The 18,841-nt window shown below is 38.0% G+C and overlaps 1 protein-coding gene across 2 annotated transcripts in view; it reads right to left on the minus strand.

Annotated features, from left to right (window-relative positions):
• MAP2K5 (mitogen-activated protein kinase kinase 5) overlaps window positions 1-18,841 on the minus strand; it is a 314,237-nt gene that overhangs the window by 284,423 nt on the left and 10,973 nt on the right. For both annotated transcript variants that reach the window (XM_053718510.1, XM_053718509.1), the window contains exons 4-6: window positions 9,622-9,691; window positions 2,298-2,338; window positions 560-627 (exon numbers count right to left, since the gene is read on the minus strand). In XM_053718510.1, coding sequence (XP_053574485.1) covers window positions 560-627; window positions 2,298-2,338; window positions 9,622-9,691 — 179 coding nt within the window. The remainder of the gene's footprint in view (window positions 1-559; window positions 628-2,297; window positions 2,339-9,621; window positions 9,692-18,841) is intronic.

Genomic DNA, 18,841 nt, shown 5'->3' on the forward strand with positions numbered 1-18,841 from the left:
AGAGGTGCACCTCCATAAACTCCCTCTGTCTGCATCATCCTTTGGCAAGAGGTGCACAGTGCACACCCTCTAACCTATACATCCCTCTGTGTCACCCCACCCCATAGTGAGAGGTGCATACTCCATAAGCAACAACTTCCTCTGTCTGTCTGCATCTTCCTAGGTCAGTAATACCAGATGCAGACTCCATACTGCACAGTTAACAGCTGATTATACATTTCAACCTGCAGTTCACAGCTCACTTCTACCTACATATTTTCTACTATTGAACAATATTTTACATCCGACAGATTTCTAATGCCTATGCTCTATATACTTTGAGGCTGTATTCTATGAATTAATTCCTGGAGCTCTACAAAGAACTAGCACACAAAGCTGTTGTTCCTTGCTATGCCATGACTAACTTGCTTAAATGGTTCTTGTTATTTACTGCTTCATTTCCTCAGAATGTTCCAAGGTGTATTTGGAGGCTCCAAGCAAATAACCTACTGTTTTCCTACACACAGCCTCAGGGTGATGTACAATAGCCAAGTGCTTGCTGAATCTCACTTTCACTCACCTGTTACTGGTTAGATTGTCAGACACACAGGGGCTGCTATTGCTGGAGGTTCCTGCTCTGGTATTTACCTGCAGGCAAACAAAGAATAGAGCATTAGGAGAACAAAGCTCCAATTAGGACCCTGCAGGGCGCCCTGTTGTAGCTGGAACTTCTCAAATGACACAGAGTATCACATACACCCTTATACTTCATTTCTTATCATTACAATAGAACTGTAGATACAGCCAGGCCACATACTATAAGTGCTGTTTGTATCTGTTTTCCATCTCGTAATTTAATGCTTCTACCTAGAGCCTTCTTTGTAGCTCTTCTCTGCAAGTACCAGAACCCAGGGGAGACATAGAACAAGAACTAAATATTAAAAAGCTGATCAACAGCATTGGTAATATACTGTTGGCAGAATGGCAGAAAGAATCTTTAGTATCATTAATACAAACATGCAATATTATATTCAGTTTTGGAAACATTAAAGGGATATTCTAAACTAAAATGGCCTAGTCTTATTTGTAGTGCATGTCCTTTTTGCACTACTGATCAAGGATAACGTGTTAACTCGTATAACATGGTTGAAAACACAGACTCATTCATGAGCCATATGCATTCTTGCTCTCAAGCAGAAAACTGCCTGTGAGCCAATCAGAGGCGTCAGTTGCACGACCCTCCTATCACTGGCAGTGCTCTGCTGTTCAGGTGTTTCTGTGCTTTCAGCTCTTGTACAGTTTTTACCTATGTATTTTACCTCATTGTTGTAGTTGGGCATGAAGTTAGCTATGGTCAGTAATACAAAAAAAAATACAGACTAATTTTAAATTATGATGTTGCCTTAAAGAGATACTAAACCCAATTTTTTTTCTTTCATGAATCTGATAGAGCATGCAATTTTAAGCAACTTTCTAATTTACTCCTGTTATCAATTTTTCTTCGTTCTCTTGCTATCTTTATTTTAAAAGCAGGGATGTAAAACTTAGGAGACAGACCATTTTAGGTTCAGAACCCTGGATAGCGCTTGTTTATTGGCGACTACATTCAGCCAACCAATAAGCAAGCGTAACACAGGTTCGGAACCAAAAATGGGCCGGCTCCTAAGCTTTACATTCCTGCTTTTTTTTTAAATAAAGATAGCAAGAGAACAAAGAAAAATTATTAATAGGAGTAACTTAGAAAGTTGCTTAAAATTGCATGGTCTATCTGAATCATGAAATAACATTTTTGGATTTAGTATCCCTTTAAGATGTGTTAAAGCATATTGCACATAATTAACCCACTTATGTTGGTGGAACAGCAGGGAAAATAGATTGTTATCCGATTTGCCCCAATACAAGTAGTTTGGGGGAAAGCAACAGAGAGCTAGTGAATATAAACTACTGTCTGTTTAACATACACATTAGTCCCCCTAGTCTGATTAAACAGGTGTATTATTAATAATCCCTAATCTTAGCTACATCTGTTTATGTATTTGTTTTCTGTATTACCATTCTATAGAATCTAGGCTTACTCCGGCAAATAAGGGGTTAACGCAAGATGAGATAGTAATAAATCTAGCCACATACATTACTGTGGAGGTAAGGAGCAGCATGTTTTTCTTTGCACCTCTATACTCATCCACCTCTCCTGCCAGGAAACGCAAGTCCTGCTTGTCAGCAGTGTGCGAAGTGCAGGTTTTTCTGACATTTCAATAAGTGGAACACAGCATTTCAAATCCATCCAACTTTACTGAAACAATTATTGAAATTCCTACCTTGAGGCCATGTATGTTCCGCTTCCCGGGAGGCTTGCAGGCTGCAACAGTAATAGACTAAATTGTAGATCACATCGGGCCATTTACAATCTCCCCCCCCCCACACCTTTGAAATGAATCGTTTAAAAAGAAATGAGAGTGACACCAAAATTAGCAGCAAAGAATGATTGAAGAGAGGCTGTCTGAGCAGAGAGAGAAGTCCCTGAAGACAGAATCCTTTCTGTGAAACCACAGACCCCACTGACACCATCTCATCTAAATTCTAATTTCTGCTTAAAACACATAATAAAAAAACACACACACACAGTAAGCTAAAACTGATTGTGTGCTGCCCTTAATAAAACATTCTGGAGCAGGTGCTGTTAAACTGGGAATTCCTTGCAATAGGCAGGACAGGCTATTCATATTAATATCTAAGATGCTCTCTGTGTGCTGCATATACAGCTTGTTATTAAATGCTCCTAATATCTCTCAGAGAGGGCAGACTGGGCTCATTTCAAGCCACAGAAGGATATGCCTTGCACAAATCAGCCTACTCTGAACTTCAACTCATAGGCAGCATGCAGGTATAAATAACACTGACCCCCAGATAGCAAATGTGCCATGAATCTTACCCAGCTACACTAAGGAAATCAGTTACTCCGAAATTAAACACATTCAGCCAGCAGAGTAATGTCCACTACTATCGTATAACATTTTCTTTCAAGTTAATGGGAATTTAAAAAAAAAATTAAAAAAAAAAAATGAATGAATAAATACATAGTGGAAAATAATTTATAGTACACTGGTAGCACCACAAAGATATAATCCTAGGATTTGTTGACCAGTAGGTTCCAGATAAAATTTATCAAATACACAAAGTCACACAACTTTATTTAGGTATTAAAAAAAGCGTAACAAAATAGGTGCAGAGCATAGAATCTTAATATCAAAGTCAGAGGTTTTGGTCAAGACATGGCCTTAAAGGGACAGTCTAGACCAAAATAAACTTTCATGATTCAGATAGAGCATTTAATTTTAAAAAAAAATCCAATTTACTTTTATCACCAATTTTGCTTTGTTCTCTTGGTATTCTTAGTTGAAAGCTTAACCTAGGAGGTTCATATGCGAATTTCTTAGACCTTGAAGGCCACCTCTTTTCAGAATGCATTTTAACAGTTTTTCACCACTAGAGGGTGTTAGTTCACGTATTTCATATAGATAACACTGTGCTCGTGCACGTGAAGTTATCTGGGAGCAGGCACTGATTGGCTAAACTGCAAGTCTGTCAAAAGAACTGAAATAAAGGGGCAGTTTGCAGAGGCTTAGATACAAGATAATCAGAGGTTAAAAGTATATTATTATAACTGTGTTAGTTATGCAAAACTGGGAAAAGGGTAATAAAGGGATTATCTATCTTTTAAAACAATAAAGATTCTGGTGTAGACTGTCCCTTTAATCAAAATCTACTAAGAGAAATAATCTCTCTCTCTCTATATATATATCTATATACACACATATATATCTACCAATACTTCCATATATAAAACCTACATTTCTATAATGTGCATATCAAACAGAAATTACAATTTGTGTTAAAGAGACATGAACATTTTTCATTCAGATAGAGCATTCAATTTTAAAACAACTTTCCAATTTACTTCAATTATTAAATTCACTTGGTATCTTTTGTTGAAAAGCAGGGACATAGGTTCAGAAACCTGCCCATGTCTGGAGCACTATATGGCAGCAGTCTTGCAAGACTGTTATACATTTGCAAGAGCACTAGATGGCAGCACTAATTCCTGCCATGTAGTGCTCCAGATGCCTACCTAGGTATCACTATAACAAATAATATAATGGGAACGAAGCAAATGTGATAATAGAAGTATATTTGAAACTTTTAAAAAAAATTGTATGCTTTGTCTGAATAACACAAAGAAAATGTGGGTGTTATATCCTTTTAAGAAATACTCAGTGAGACAATGGGGTAGATACACCTATTCATAGCTTCACTAGCCTCTCATATTACAGTATGGGGCCCATTTACTAATGTTCACTCATCTCACCATACATTTAAAGGGAAACTAACAGTAAGTGCATGATTAAGTACAACTAAGTCCTGGGACTCACCGGCTGATAGGGACAAATCTCACAGAAAAAGTTGGTTTATTCAGTGCAGAAACAATTAAAAAAATGATTTAATATATTTTGAAACATTCACTTTTAGGAAGAACAGAGGAATAAAATGTGTACCATGGCCATTTTTAAAAGAATTAGTTCAATCCATATAATAATATAGGAATTGAAAGGTTTAAAAGGTTAGTAAATCTTTCCCACTATATAAAGGTAAGAAATACATTGAATATGTAGTACTCCTTTTCTGTAAATGGAATGCTGATTGATAATACAGACTTTAATGTAAATGAGATATTCTGTAAGCCTAGTTACACAGCTAAAAGCAGGAAAACTGCTTAGTCTTACACGTGTCTGTCAGTTTGATAAATAAAAATAAATTATATGATAACATGGTGAACAAACCAGACCCCTCACCTTTGTACAGCACTACTAATGAGCTTACTGAGTTGTCAGCCCCCTTGCCAAGTTACTTCAAATTAAAATGTAACGTCAGATGAAAAAAAAAAATGTCCATGCCCATTGCGATCTGCCAATGCTGCTTGACAAATAAATACAATTATTATGTATATAAAACACACGCTCACAGGTCTTTGCTCCCACAGAGTCGGCTGCTCCCTTTACGTGTCCCACAGAAGCCTCAAATTGTTGTTAAAGTCACTGTCAATTTTGATTGATTGTCTTAAAGCAAAGAATTACATTTTTGCCCCCTGCTTGGTCTCGGTGGAATGCATATTTAACCCCTGCTGTGTCAGCGGAGAGTATGTTGTGCCCCAGCTATTAACAATCGTCACGCACTCTATAATTACTGCACACATCAATAAGCTTTTGTGCAACGCAGCAAGATGTGAAGTAATGTATCAGTGCGGGCAGCAGGGAACAGGTGCAAAGCTGCCCACGTCTGTTGCTGTAGAATGTGTGTATAAATGTTTATAAGCCATGATACTGGTGTACATGCAAATGCACCTTGTGAATAACCTGACTGGGTGAGTTGCACGGCCTGGCCTACATGTGTAAGGTGGCTGATAATATCTACCAGCATCAAACCGTCAGACCTAACCAGACCACTGAGCCTGTTTTTTTATTTCAAAACCTCTAGAATTCCTTTACTGTACTCGCGTCTATCAAGTAGTTTGTGAACTCACTTGACCTCTGAGCCTGAAACCTTTAATAATACCATGTTCAAACATTATACAAACCAGTGCTGGTCATGCAAAAAACAAATTAAAGAATATAGCTGCAAGCAGCAATAGAGGTGGCCAGCGCATTATTTCTGCAATGCCATATAAGTAGTTATGTCACAAAATAAAGCTAAATAACAACTGTTTACAGTTCTAACATAAGCATTTGGAAAACAAAACACATTTTCGAAATGTTTGCATTTTTTAAAATGGCTGCCACACCATATGACCTATACTTTCAACATGAACAAATGTAACTCTAGGTGACAATATATGGTTATACAGCAAATTTCACAGCTTTATCATAAGCGGTTGGAAAGAAAACACTGTTTCAAAATGTTTGCGTAAACCAATATGGCTGCCACAGCTTGTGACTAATTCCTTCAACATGAACAACTGTGACTCTAGGTCACAATATAAGACTGTACAGCTAATTTCACAAATCTTATATAAGCGGTTGCAGAGAAAATAGACTTTCGAAATTTTCGCGTAAACCAAGATGGCTGCCCAATCATAAGATATACAGCCTCTATATTATGCACAATAGTGCTCACTATAGATGTCAGTAAACATGGCAAAAATAAAGCATTTTTGTAAAACAGTTTTTGTTTTATTATGAATTTAAATATATCGTTAAGCAATTTTGAACAATTCAAAATGGCTGCCAAACCACATGACGTATCAACTTCTCTTGAACAAATCTGAATGTTAGCCATAAGATAACTCTATAAACAAAATTTCAAGTCTGTCCCATAAGCGGTTACGGAGAAGAAGATTTTTATAGTTTTTAAAAATGGCGCATACGAAACAAAATGGCCACCAAGCTATGCAATGTATGGCTTTCAAATTGCACATATTAATGCTCACTATAGACCTCTACAATTTGCAGAAGTTTTATGAAAATTTGCAAATGTTTTATTTCACGAAGGCGACTGCGCAATGCGAATTTTAACTGGAATTTTGTCCTTAAAGGTTATGACTATGTGTAATCATGTGCCTATTACACTGTAATATTGCTAAATATTGTAAAACTAATGTATAAAGTGCAAAATTACGCAATTAAATGGCGATAAAAAGGTTAATGTCTCACAGCAGCCATGTTGATTATGGAAAAATCGCAATTTTAACATTCTTGGTAGAGGACCTTGCAAGGAGCATACGTGCAAAATTGCGCTTTATTGCACTAAGCGGTTTAAGAGAAGAAGATGTTTAAAGATTTTCGCAAAATGCAAGATGGTTGCTACATCATGTGACCAAGTCACTTCTGTTGAGCAATGGAAAATCTAGGTCATAGCATCACTAAGCTCAGCAAGTTTCAAAGTTGCAACATAAGCAGTTCTAGAGCTAAAGATTATTAAGCGTTTCTTGAAATTTGTCGCAAAAAACAATATGGCTGCGTAACCTTATGACCTATGAGTTCAATATTGCATGAGATGTAGCATATCAATAGGCTGTACCAGCATACCTGATTTCAAGAGTTTAGCATAAGTAATTTGTGTTTTGTGAGCAATTGACTCAAAAGAGGAAGTATTGAATTACAAATAATTACGATAAACATAAAACCGATATTGCTGCCGCATCATGTGACTGATTCTCTCCTAATGAGCAATTATGAATCTAGGTAACAATATAAGACTGTACAGCAAATTTCACAGTTCTTACATAAGCGGTTGCAGAGAAAATAGACTTTCGAAATGTTCGCGTAAACCAAGATGGCTGCCTGATCATAAGATATACAGCCTCCATATTACGCACAATAGTGCTCACTATAGATGTCAATAAACATGGCAAAAATAAAGCATTTTTGTAAAACGGTTTTTGTTTTATTATTAATTTAAATATATCGTTAAGCAATTTTAACAATTCAAAATGGCTGCCAAACCACATGACATATCAACTTCTCTTGAACAAATCTGAATGTTAGTCATAAGATAACTCTATAAACAAAATTTCAAGTCTGTCCCATAAGCGGTTTCGGAGAAGAAGATTTTTAAAGTTTGTAAAAATGGCGCATACAAAACAAAATGGCCGCCAAGCTATGCAATGTATGGCTTTCAAATTGCACATACTAATGCTCACTATAGACCTCTACAATTTGCAGAAGTTTCATGAAAATTTGCAAATGTTTTATTTCACGAAGGCGATTGCGCAATGCAAATTTTAACTGCAATATTGTCTTTAAGGGTTATGACTATGTGTAATAATGTGTCTATTACACTGTAATATTGTTAAATATTGTAAAACTAATGTATAAAGTGCAAAATTACGCAATTAAATGGCGATAAAAAGGTTAATGTCTCACAGCAGCCATGTTGATTATGTAAAAATCACAGTTTGAACAAAATTGGTAGAGGACCTTGCAAGGAGCATATGTGCAAAATTGCGCGTCATTGCACTAAGCGGTTTAGGAGAAGAAGATGTTTGAATATTTTCGCAAAATGCAAGATGGCTGCCACATCATGTGACCAAGGCACTTCTCTTGAGCAATAGCAATTTCAGGTCATAGTAGCACTAAGCACAGCGAGTTTCAAAGTTGTAACATAAGCAGTTCCAGAGCTAAAGATTTTTAAGCATTTGTCGAAATTTGTCGCAAAAAGCAATATGGCTGCCAGAGCATGTGACCTATGAGTTCAATTTTGCATGAGATGTAGCACAGCAATAAGCTGTACCAGCATACCTGATTTCAAGAGCTTTGCAAAAACAGTTAAGCAGTTATGGGCAATTGAATACAAAGCTTGGCGGAATAAAAAGAATAATAATAATAATAATAATAATAATAATAATCCGAACAATAACAATAGGTTGTCCTGCAACTTTGTTGCTGGCCACCTAATAATAAGGACAGCAAAGGCAAGGAGAAGAAAAAAAAAATCATTAAAAGAGGGGGAAAAAAAAAAAAAAAAAAAAGCTTGTAATCAGCAACGCGAGGGAAGTAGGTTCAAGAGTAATTCACAGAAAGATTAGTTACAAGGAATAGTCAAAGCAATTTAAGGTTATGATCAAAATGAATTAAACCTTTACTTTAAATATAAATACACGCCTATAATTTCAAACAAATTCATTACAATATGTCTATAGGAGGCCTGACAAATCAAACCACGTGTTTTTATGCAAAAAATCATGCGTCTAGCAAAAGGTCGCAAGATAGGCATTTCGCTTGATTTTAAATACTAGACTGCAAATTTCAAGTATGTTTTAATGAAAAGTGTCTGGTTCCTTTGATTTGGAATAGGCAGATATGGGTCGTACGGTTAGAAAAAGTTATCAAAATCTACGTTCTAATGCAATCCTACTAGTGAGGAAAGGGTTATAAAGCTAACATCTTAGAACCTTTAATATCTGTACAAGAGTAATAACACATAAACATGATAGCTAAGTGCTTTTTACAGTTTCAGTATGTGGTGTGGAGATTCCTGCAATCTCAGAAACACAGAGGAAACAGTAGTGGACAATCCGCTATATATATATATATATATATATATATATATATATATATATATATATATATATATATATATATATATATATATATATACACACACACACACACACACACACACACACACACACACACACACAGCCAGGAAAACAGGGGGGTAGCCCACAGCATTTCTGGTTCTAGTTTTCTTAGCTTTTTAAGGTGGTACGGTAGTTATTAATGACAAGGTTTTTACCTTCATATATTTTTAACCTTAACTAATAAAGTTTGATTTTAAACTATAGTTATTCCAATTCATAGCTGAATCAATATGGCTTCCCTATACCAAGTGTTAGGAAAGAGTGCTCACTAATCACTTCTTATCCCTACTCCTTTCCCTTACCCTGTAATTATACAGTTATATTTAAAGGGGCAGCCCAGAGGTTTACTTAACCTTTATGTCCTATAGCAATCCGATCATAGTGCCAATATTTTTTTCTCTTTTTTCTTAAGCTTTGATAATTAATAATGGTTGCGTTTCAGTTTCTACATAGTCTAACTATATTGCATTCAGCCCAAATATGTTTGTATCAGAGAAGCTAATACTTACCCCTTGGGTAGATCTGTAGTGGCTCAACCAAAAGGCCCCTACCCTGCTGTTCCAGGACCATGCTGCAATACTGCAAAGAGACAGCAAGGGAAGAAGCTGAAGGAAACTGTAGAACACAATAATAGTTTATTGGCATGACAAAGCTGTTGGAAGAATTATTCTCATTGTATATTCAAAATGTATCATGGTTAGATTTAAGATCACTAACGAGAATAAGGACCCAAAGATGTAATGCTCTATGCTCTGGTGAGTTTATCTAAGAAGCTTGAGAGAGTTTTTTTCTTGCTATGTAGGGTTCTGGTTATGAAGAAGAGAAATATACATTACAATGTAATGTTCAAACCATGGCCTTTGAGTCCAGTTCATGTTACTTCACCATGTGTGTCTTGGTATTAGGGTGCCATATACTGGGACACATTGCAGCTTTTCCTTCCATCTCACAGTTATCACCAGGGACAGGTTGCTTCAGTATGTCTCATTTCTTCCTTGTAAAGTCACCCTAGTCACATTTCCTTAGGTCATCACACTTAGGGCAGTAACTAATAAAATGAATTTAAATTTTCAATAACACTTTTTACATGTTCTTTAGCAGCAATACCTAGATCACTGTTCATCACACTCTAACCCAACTAGGATTTAAACACTATCTTGATCATTATTGTACTAATAGGAGTGAGTCTGGGTTTAAAATAATAAGGCCCTACTCTAGAGTAATAACCATTATCTAATTAAGTTAATTGATCCGTTTGGATTTCTCATCATAACTTACACTGGTTGCATATCCTTCAGGAAACATGAATACTGCAAAGAATCCAGAATTTATAACACCTAGGACATTAACAAGTAACCTTCCAAAAACAGCGGAGGTTAAAACAACATATATTGCATATATAGCAAGTATTGAACTGTGTGAATCACTTCCCTTAAAAGGAGATTTCTGCCCGCCTCGGTACTCTTTCACCGTATCTTAAAAGCTGATCTTTGATTTAAATAAAATGTTAAAGGCTTTACTTTATTGCTATTTCGCTGGTGCTTTGAAAATAAATTAAGTTTATTCCTTTGAACCCTGCAAGTATTTTCCATTTGTTTTTTACTCTGTGTGTGACGTTGTTACACTATTTTGGGTACATTGTCTTTCTGAGGGGAAGGTGATAAGCAGACTATCCAGATTGGTTCCCCAAGAGAGACACAGCACCGCCAGATCAAGATCAGCCAAAAACAGCAGAGGAACTGAGTCTGTCAGGTTTGTAAAGCAAGTATGGGTGTCCATGCTTAATATACATATCAAAAGGAACGGAACACCTGTATCAAATGCAAAACACAAGCACAAACTGGGCAACGGGTGGCATAACTACCTCACAAGCACCTGACTTACCACTTTATAAGCGAAGTAACTTACTCAGATGTAGGCACGGGTGGGCTCAGGAAAAGGAAGTAGGTGGTCTAAGTGATTCCCCAACATGGCATGATTGTAGCCAAACAGGGTCATCAACAAAGCAAAGGTGTAAGTTTGTGTGCTTCATGAGCAAAACAAGGTGGTAATCCAACTTCCTCATGTGCAAGAGGGAGACTTAACTACCTCACTTGCTGAATAAGGGTAGCCTATATGTCCCAAGAAAATAAAAACGTGAGGGGAATTTAAACTACTTCCTTAAAAGCAAAGCAGACTGGTATCCAAGGACACATTAGTTGTTCCTCTCGCAAATCAAAGGAATAGCCTAGATTAATTGTTAAACTAGAAACACAAGCCTTATGAGCATGTAACTGAGCACCTCTCAAGCAAAGCAATAAGCTAACACAACTTCATCAAATACATCTGGAGGGCCACCAAACTTCCTATCAAAGCAAAGTTAGTGGGTGGCCTAATGCAAAGCAAGGTGGTAGCCATGAACAGCAGAGGATGACCTACCTACCTATAGTTGGTTATCTGCTTTTCAAGCAAACTATAGTAGAGTTGACTTACTGGCAACAGACGTAGATCAGCAATTGTCAACATATCCGATATGTACAGCAACAACCAATTTAATACCATGTTGAGTGGTCTACGTGCATCTCATGCAGAAGATGATGTATACCCTACATGAACCATGCAGAGCTAAAGAGACAATACTAAAACTACATTAAAGAGTTAATGGTTTTAGTTTCTGATTTATGTTTCTTCTTATCGCTTTACAATGATAGTTTAAGAAAAAAGAACAAACTGAATAATCCCACAAGAATAGGGAGCCTGGAGGGGGTTAATTATCAATGAGCCATATCTTTAAGTACTGAATAAAAAAAGCCAAGAAATTGATAGTTCATTTATCTAGCACTATACCTAATGTACAAGTCATTAAGAGAGATTATTTTAATGTGCAGCTCGCATAAAAAAAAACATCAAGCAAAAACCTCAACCATCCAAATCCCAAGAGGTAATATATTTCCAGGCTCTAACAGGGAGATGTGGGGCAGACTGATAGATAAACCTTAGGGAAATAGTAATATGTTTATCTTGTCAGTCCAAAAGACAGATACACAAATGCGCTTTCTTTATCTCTAAAAAGTGGGGGTTTAAAAGGGACAATCAACCCAAAAACCGTTTTAAGTTATACATATAAACTTTCCATCAATCATACTTACCAATGTAGCCCTGTTTTCTAATATATTGTGTTTGCCAGTAAAATAACTTACTGTTCGCACCGCAGCCGTTTAAAAAATGTCTGTTAAGCCCCTCCCCTTTTTCTTCATCAGTGATATCAGCATGTTCTTGTGATCTGTGTAATTTTTCTATCCTCCTCTTAACCGGCTTTTGCGCATGCGCAATCCGTCTATTGTACTGATGCCGGTTATGAGGAGGGTAGTTCAAAAGAAAAACCTGCAAAGAAGCCAAGTCTGTGCCTGAGCCTACCTAGAACAAACTTAAATTTGTTAAGATGCTGCAGTGTTTTGCCCCTTCAGGTTCCATGTAAGTAGAGAGTAACAGAAAAAGGTGCTGGGCTCTGACAGACAATAGATCCAGGTTCTGGAGCTGAGAGTTCCTAGAGGGTCCTGAAGACAGTGACAAGTGCTGGGCTGCGAGTGCTATGACAGGTCACAGAGGCTGCTGTTGGAACTGGAGAAGTCTGTTTTGTACGATTCCAGCGCGGAGAGGTGCTGTACTCGTCTGACTGGATAAGTACTGCATTCCCCGAGCTCTAGCAAGTGCTGCTGGGCTGCACACCTCTATTTACTGCTCGCAACCTCTTACTCTCACCGTGTCCCAGGTCCCTGACGTGTCCCAGAAAGGAGCTTGCAGCTGACATACAAGCCCAAGCTACCTCTGGCTGCGCGCTGTGGCTGCTGATCTGTGTGCGGCTGCTGATCTGTGTGCGGCTGTTTGTCTCCGGGTGTCTGCGCTCTCAGCTACAAGAACCTCCAAGTGATTGTCTTATTGAGTTTTTTGCCCGCTCTCAGGGCGCTGGGCCAAATACGTTCCCCTGTCTTCAGGACCCTCTAGGAACTCTCAGCTCCAGAACCTGGATCTATCGTCTCAGAGCCCAGCATCTTTTTCTGTTACTCTCTATTTACATGGAACCTGAAGGGGCAAAACACTGAAGCATCTTAACAAATTTAAGTTTGTTCTAGGGAGGCTCAGGCACAGACTTGGCTTCTTTGCAGGTTTTTCTTTTTAACTATCCTCCTCGTAACCAGCTTCAGTAAAATAGGCGCATTGCGCATGAGCAAAAGCCGGTTACGAGGAGGATAGAAAAATTACACAGATCACAAGAACAAGCTGATGTCACTAATGACAAAAAGGGGAGGGGCTTAACTGACATTTTGAAACGGCTGCAGCGCGAACAGTAAGTTATTTTACTGGCAAACACAATATATTAGAAAACAGGGCTACATTGGTAAATGATGATTGATGGAAAGTTTATATGTATAACTTAAAACGGTTTTTGGGTTGTCCCTTTAACAAACCTTATGTCTTGCACATATTTAGAAACAGTATTTGCAGCCGACAATTAAAAGCGAAATTATTCATTCATTTAATAAAAAGTTTTAAAAAGTACACAAAAACTAGTGATGATTGTATATAAGGGTTAAAGAGAAAAAAAAATCTGTGAAAGGGACATTAAAACTATAATTACTCTCACATAAAAATGTTTCATTAAACCAAAATATTTCTTTAGTGTTTCAGACAGAGCATACAATTTAAAAAAAAAAAAAAAAAAGGCACTACATGGCAGGAAATAGTGCTGCCCTATAGTGCGCTTGCATAAGGATAACATTCTTGCAAAACTGCTGCCATATAGTGCTCTAGACACGTGCACGCTCCTTGACTGTTTTCAACAAAAGATAGCAAGAGAATAAAGAAAGTTTGATAATAGAAGTAAATTAGAAAGTTGTTAGAAATGTCATGCTTTATATGAATCATGAAAGAAAAAAAAAAATGGGTTTCATGTACATTTAAGGAAAATAAAATAAAATTGCAATTTGCGTTACTTATGTATTTTGCCTCCTCTCACAATTGTGCTTATTCCTCTCTCTCCGGAGTGGCTCTGTCATATATTACATTAAACATCTCTTGGTAAATACTGTGCTTTGTACTACGCCCCTTAGAGAGGCCAAAAAACAAAACAAAATCAGTAATATTTGTTTTACAATGATACCAATATTCTAAACCAGGTTGCAGTTTATTTTTTTGCTTTTCTAGGGTGTTTAATGCCCTTTAAAATATTGCTACATTTCCTACCCTGCAGCATTCCACATAGTGATTGATTAGACTGAAGCACAGATTTGTTAATATCTGCCCCTAATTGGCCACAGCAAAATAAAACCAGAAAGACTGACTCAACCCGGCTTTTCAAGGGTCCTATCTCTGAACTGCTACTGATTAGTAAACCTTTAAAAATGAAAAAAGCAGAATTAAACTATCACGATTCAGACAGAGCATCCAATTTTAAGAAACTTTTCTATTTCCTTATGTTATAATATGTATTGTGTTCTCTTGGTATCCTTTGTTGAAAAATATACCTAGGTAAGCACAGAAGCAGCTGCTGGGAGCTAGCTGGTGATTGGTTGAGATGTACATATACCTCTTGTGACTGGCTCACCAGATGTATTATGTTAGCTCACAACAGTGAATGGCTGTACTGGAGCTAACTTTAACTACAGTATGTGTTTAATACTTTTGAGTGATTAAAGACATAGTTCTGACTTCCTGTTGGAGGCGGGGCATGCAGGTAGCTGCAGGTGCTGAGGACGCTCCGTGCCTCTGAGAGAGGCCTAAATCAAACACCAACATATGCATTTGTTTCTCTTGGCCACATTCAGGCTTGGGAACATGGATTTCGGTCCAGCATAGGAAGTCAAAATTGCAGCCTAAAAGTGCACGGTGGCTGGTGCACACCATTTTCTACAGGAGTTCCTAAGCAATGGACCAGAGCTATTTTAGTCAAGCCCTTTGCCACGTTTAAGCCGTTATATTAAGGATTGTCAGAGTCTCTATGTACTGTCCCTGGCAATTGAGCTGCATTTAAAAAAAAAAAAAAAAAAAAAAAAAAAAAAAAAAGAGGCTCTGGGTTTACCTACACAAGAGGTTATTTTGAATAAGCCGTTTACACATTGGTATTCAGGATACAGAGTGGTGACTCTGACACTTACCTGGTTGAGTGTGCTGCATACCTGGCGGCGACCTCCTTCAACCCTGGGTGATAACTGAACGGGACATCGAAGTGCTGAGGTAGCGCTTCTACCCCTGGAGATCCTAACACTGGTAGAAGAGGCGTCCCTCTCCCGAGTTGAGAGTGGAGTAGTGGCGGCGCCGGTTGGATCACAAGGAAGTCTGGGCCCCCTGGATGGGCAAACAGCGGAAACAATCCCGCCCTCTACAGCGTGAGTCATCCGGGGCGACACTGCACATCGCTCCTGGTTGCTGTGTGCTCAGACCCTCCCCCCGCCGACGGCGTGCACTCTAACGGAGAAGGAGTGTTTGGGGTGAAGGTTCTGTCGGCTGCTCTCTTCACCACGGGCGCGCTGTTCCGCCATACAACAGTCCCTCTGTTTAGGATACAGCAGGGGGTCTCTTCGAACACGGAACACCATATCCTGGATAGATTGAGCAAAGGCAAGGTACTTACGCTAAGACTCTGGATATCGGCAGCAAGGCAGCGTATCCTGATCTTTGAATTTATGCCGGACTGGGTACGTAAAAACTTTTTTGAGCTCTCTGAACATATTGACACAATTTGCCTAAGCGCTTCAAAGCTTTCTTTATGTAGTCAGCGCATTGAGCCTTTCTGCTGGATCCACAAAGTGGACTGATAGCTCAGGTTGCCTGGATAAATTGGATGAACTGGCTGTAAAGACATTACTATAAACAAGTTTAATCCTGAGTTGTAGGGTGAGGTATTGTGAAAGTGCTATTATCCTCTCCTGTGCTGTCAGCTCACCTATGTCTACTTTGCAACAGTATAAAATTTCTCTCTGGTTCTATGTCGCTGTAGTTCAGAACGTGAGAGGTTGAGTTAAACAAACTGAATGCTGAGCTTTAATGTAAGGGAGTCAGTTTTCTTTTATGTGCTGATAGTTTAGCTATGTACACCCTGCATTATTAGAAAATCCTCTCCTGTTCTAAGCTATTGTATCTTTGCTTGTAAGATGTTGTGATATAATATATGCATGGTGGTTACAGAAGGTCACTATACATTAAAATATAGTGGCTACAACAGTTAGAAACTCTTATCTTAATAAATTAACATCTAAAAGAGCTTGTCAAGGCTAAGAGACATACACCTGAGGCATATAATATAGATCTGGTCTATCTCAAATTTGCTGTGGTAAAAAACACCAAGTCCTCTTAAGGGCTGCTTTTACTGAATTGATAGAGTTAAATAATAGGATACTGAATTGTATTTACAAGAGTAAACCTAGAACAATATACTAGTGAAGACGCTTATACACAAGCTACCTTGGGTAACCCCTACTATATTGCTCTATGCCTAGGAAACTGAGTATTTACACTGATATTCAGCCACGCACGCTAATCTAGGTAAAAGTTTTGTGTCACTAGACAGGATATTAGAGTACTATAAAATCTCCTTGATAAATACCTAGTACTACACGGATAAATACTAGTTAGATCTTGTTCATGGATAAATATATCCAGCAAAGGAGCTCTTCATCCAATATGCCCCCTAAATCCCGAGAAAAAAAAGGGAGCAGCAGGAACTTGGATTCTAGCACGGTCTCCCCTCTGGAAAAAAGTGTCTCCAATCCTTCTCCCAATAATCTGATAGAATTTGCAGCTGAAGTAGCCAAAATGCTGGCACCCCAATTTGATATGATCAAACAAGAAATTAGAAATGAGATATCAAACCTCACCCTGGAGGTTAGGCAGTTCTCATCTAGACTAGATGAAATTGAGAATCGGATCTCAGATCTGGAAGATAGATTCAATATTATTGATCCTGTAATAGATACTCATAGCAAAACTATCACATCGCTCCAAGCTAAGCTTGAAGATCTTGAGGATCGATCAAGGCGTAATAATCTTAAAGTGATCGGTTTGCCTGAATCGTCTGAATATCAAGATCTAATGAATTTTGTTACTATCACATTACCACAGGCTCTGCAGATCCCAGCTCCTGCTGCTCCCTTTCTGATTGAAAGGGCTCATAGGATAGGCCAACGACGAGAACAGAGTGAGGCCTTGAGGCCTAGACCAGTCATTTTTAAATTTGTCAACTTCCAGGACAAATTATTATACCTCAAACATTACAGACAATGTGGCTCTCTCTCCTTAGGCTCCCATAAATTACTGCTGTTCCAGGATTTCTCTTCAGAAACACTAACTAAGAGGAGAGATATGTCCTTCTTTTATGGGAGGCTACAGAAAGAGAATTACAACATCAGGTTGATTTACCCAGCAAAGTTAATAGTGCAGAAAGATGGAAATACACACACACTCAACAATGTTATGGAGGCTGAGACTTTCTGTAGGGAGGCAGGGGTTTCATGAGCAGGTCTTCAACATATCAGGAAGAGGTTCTTTGATCACAGAATGAGAATACTACGTTACATAGAGATGCAGAAGTGAGTACTATGGGCTCTGAACCTAGGATTACGATAGTTTTAGTTATAGAAATGGTGTTTTTATGTTTTGTTGGGTTTTTTTTTGTGGGTTTGGGTTGCGTCTCCTGTATCTGTTTTCTTGTTTTTGTTTTTGTTTATTTTTTCTTCTCTTTTTCTCTTCGCTTTCCTCTCCCTCTTCCCTCTCGTGCCTCCCCTCTCCCTCCCTGTATATGTAAATATAAGGAACATCTTTTACTCTTTGAGGTTTACTAGACCAGCAAGATGATTAGTAATGATGGCATATAATCTGAATTTTTTATCTTGGAATATAGGGGGCATTAATTCCCCAATTAAAAGGAAAGCTGTAATAAAACACCTGGGGAAACTTAACCCTGATATAGTCCTCCTACAGGAGTTACATCTTAATGCTATTGAAATACCCAAACTCAAATCCAAGTGGGTGGGGGAAGTTGTAGCAGCCCCATTTACTTCAAGGAAGAGGGGGGTGGCAATCTTACTGAATCGTAAATTAGAATATAGGATAACTAATGTTGAACTAGACCCCGAAGGGAGATTTCTAATATTGGAGCTGGAAATTAAAGGTATTAGCTATATACTTTGTAATATATATGGCCCCAATCAAGTTGACCATAATTTTTGGTCCATCCTACTTGTAAAATTACATAGATTTATAGGATCAAACTTAATTATTACAGGGGATCTTAACCTACTAGCAGACCCCTTCTTGGATAACTCTAACAATAGGATGCTAAATAGCAGAGGTAGAAAAATGCGGATATTTCAGAGATTATGTTCCCACCTGGGGGTGGTCGATCTATGGCGAGTTCAGAACCCGGATGTGCGTTCCTATACGTGCATATCGCACGCTCAACGATCCTTTTCCCGGCTTGACTATTTTCTGGTTTCAGAAACCATGTTAGCCCGGAATTGGACCACTAGAATTGAAGACATAGCTATTTCTGACCATGCGGTTATCGCACTGGGTCTTAATGACGTAGGTAGGCGGCTTGGTAAGAATTATATCTCTTTCCCTAGATATCTAAGTAATAATATTAAATTTCAGAACCATCTCCGATTGAAATGGACAGAATACTTTAATAATAATATTAGTTATGTAGACAGGATTGAGACATTTTGGGAGGCTTCCAAAGCCGTCTTACGCGGA

This window comes from Bombina bombina, chromosome 6 (assembly GCF_027579735.1).
Source record: "Bombina bombina isolate aBomBom1 chromosome 6, aBomBom1.pri, whole genome shotgun sequence".
NCBI classification, from domain to species: Eukaryota; Metazoa; Chordata; class Amphibia; order Anura; family Bombinatoridae; genus Bombina; species Bombina bombina.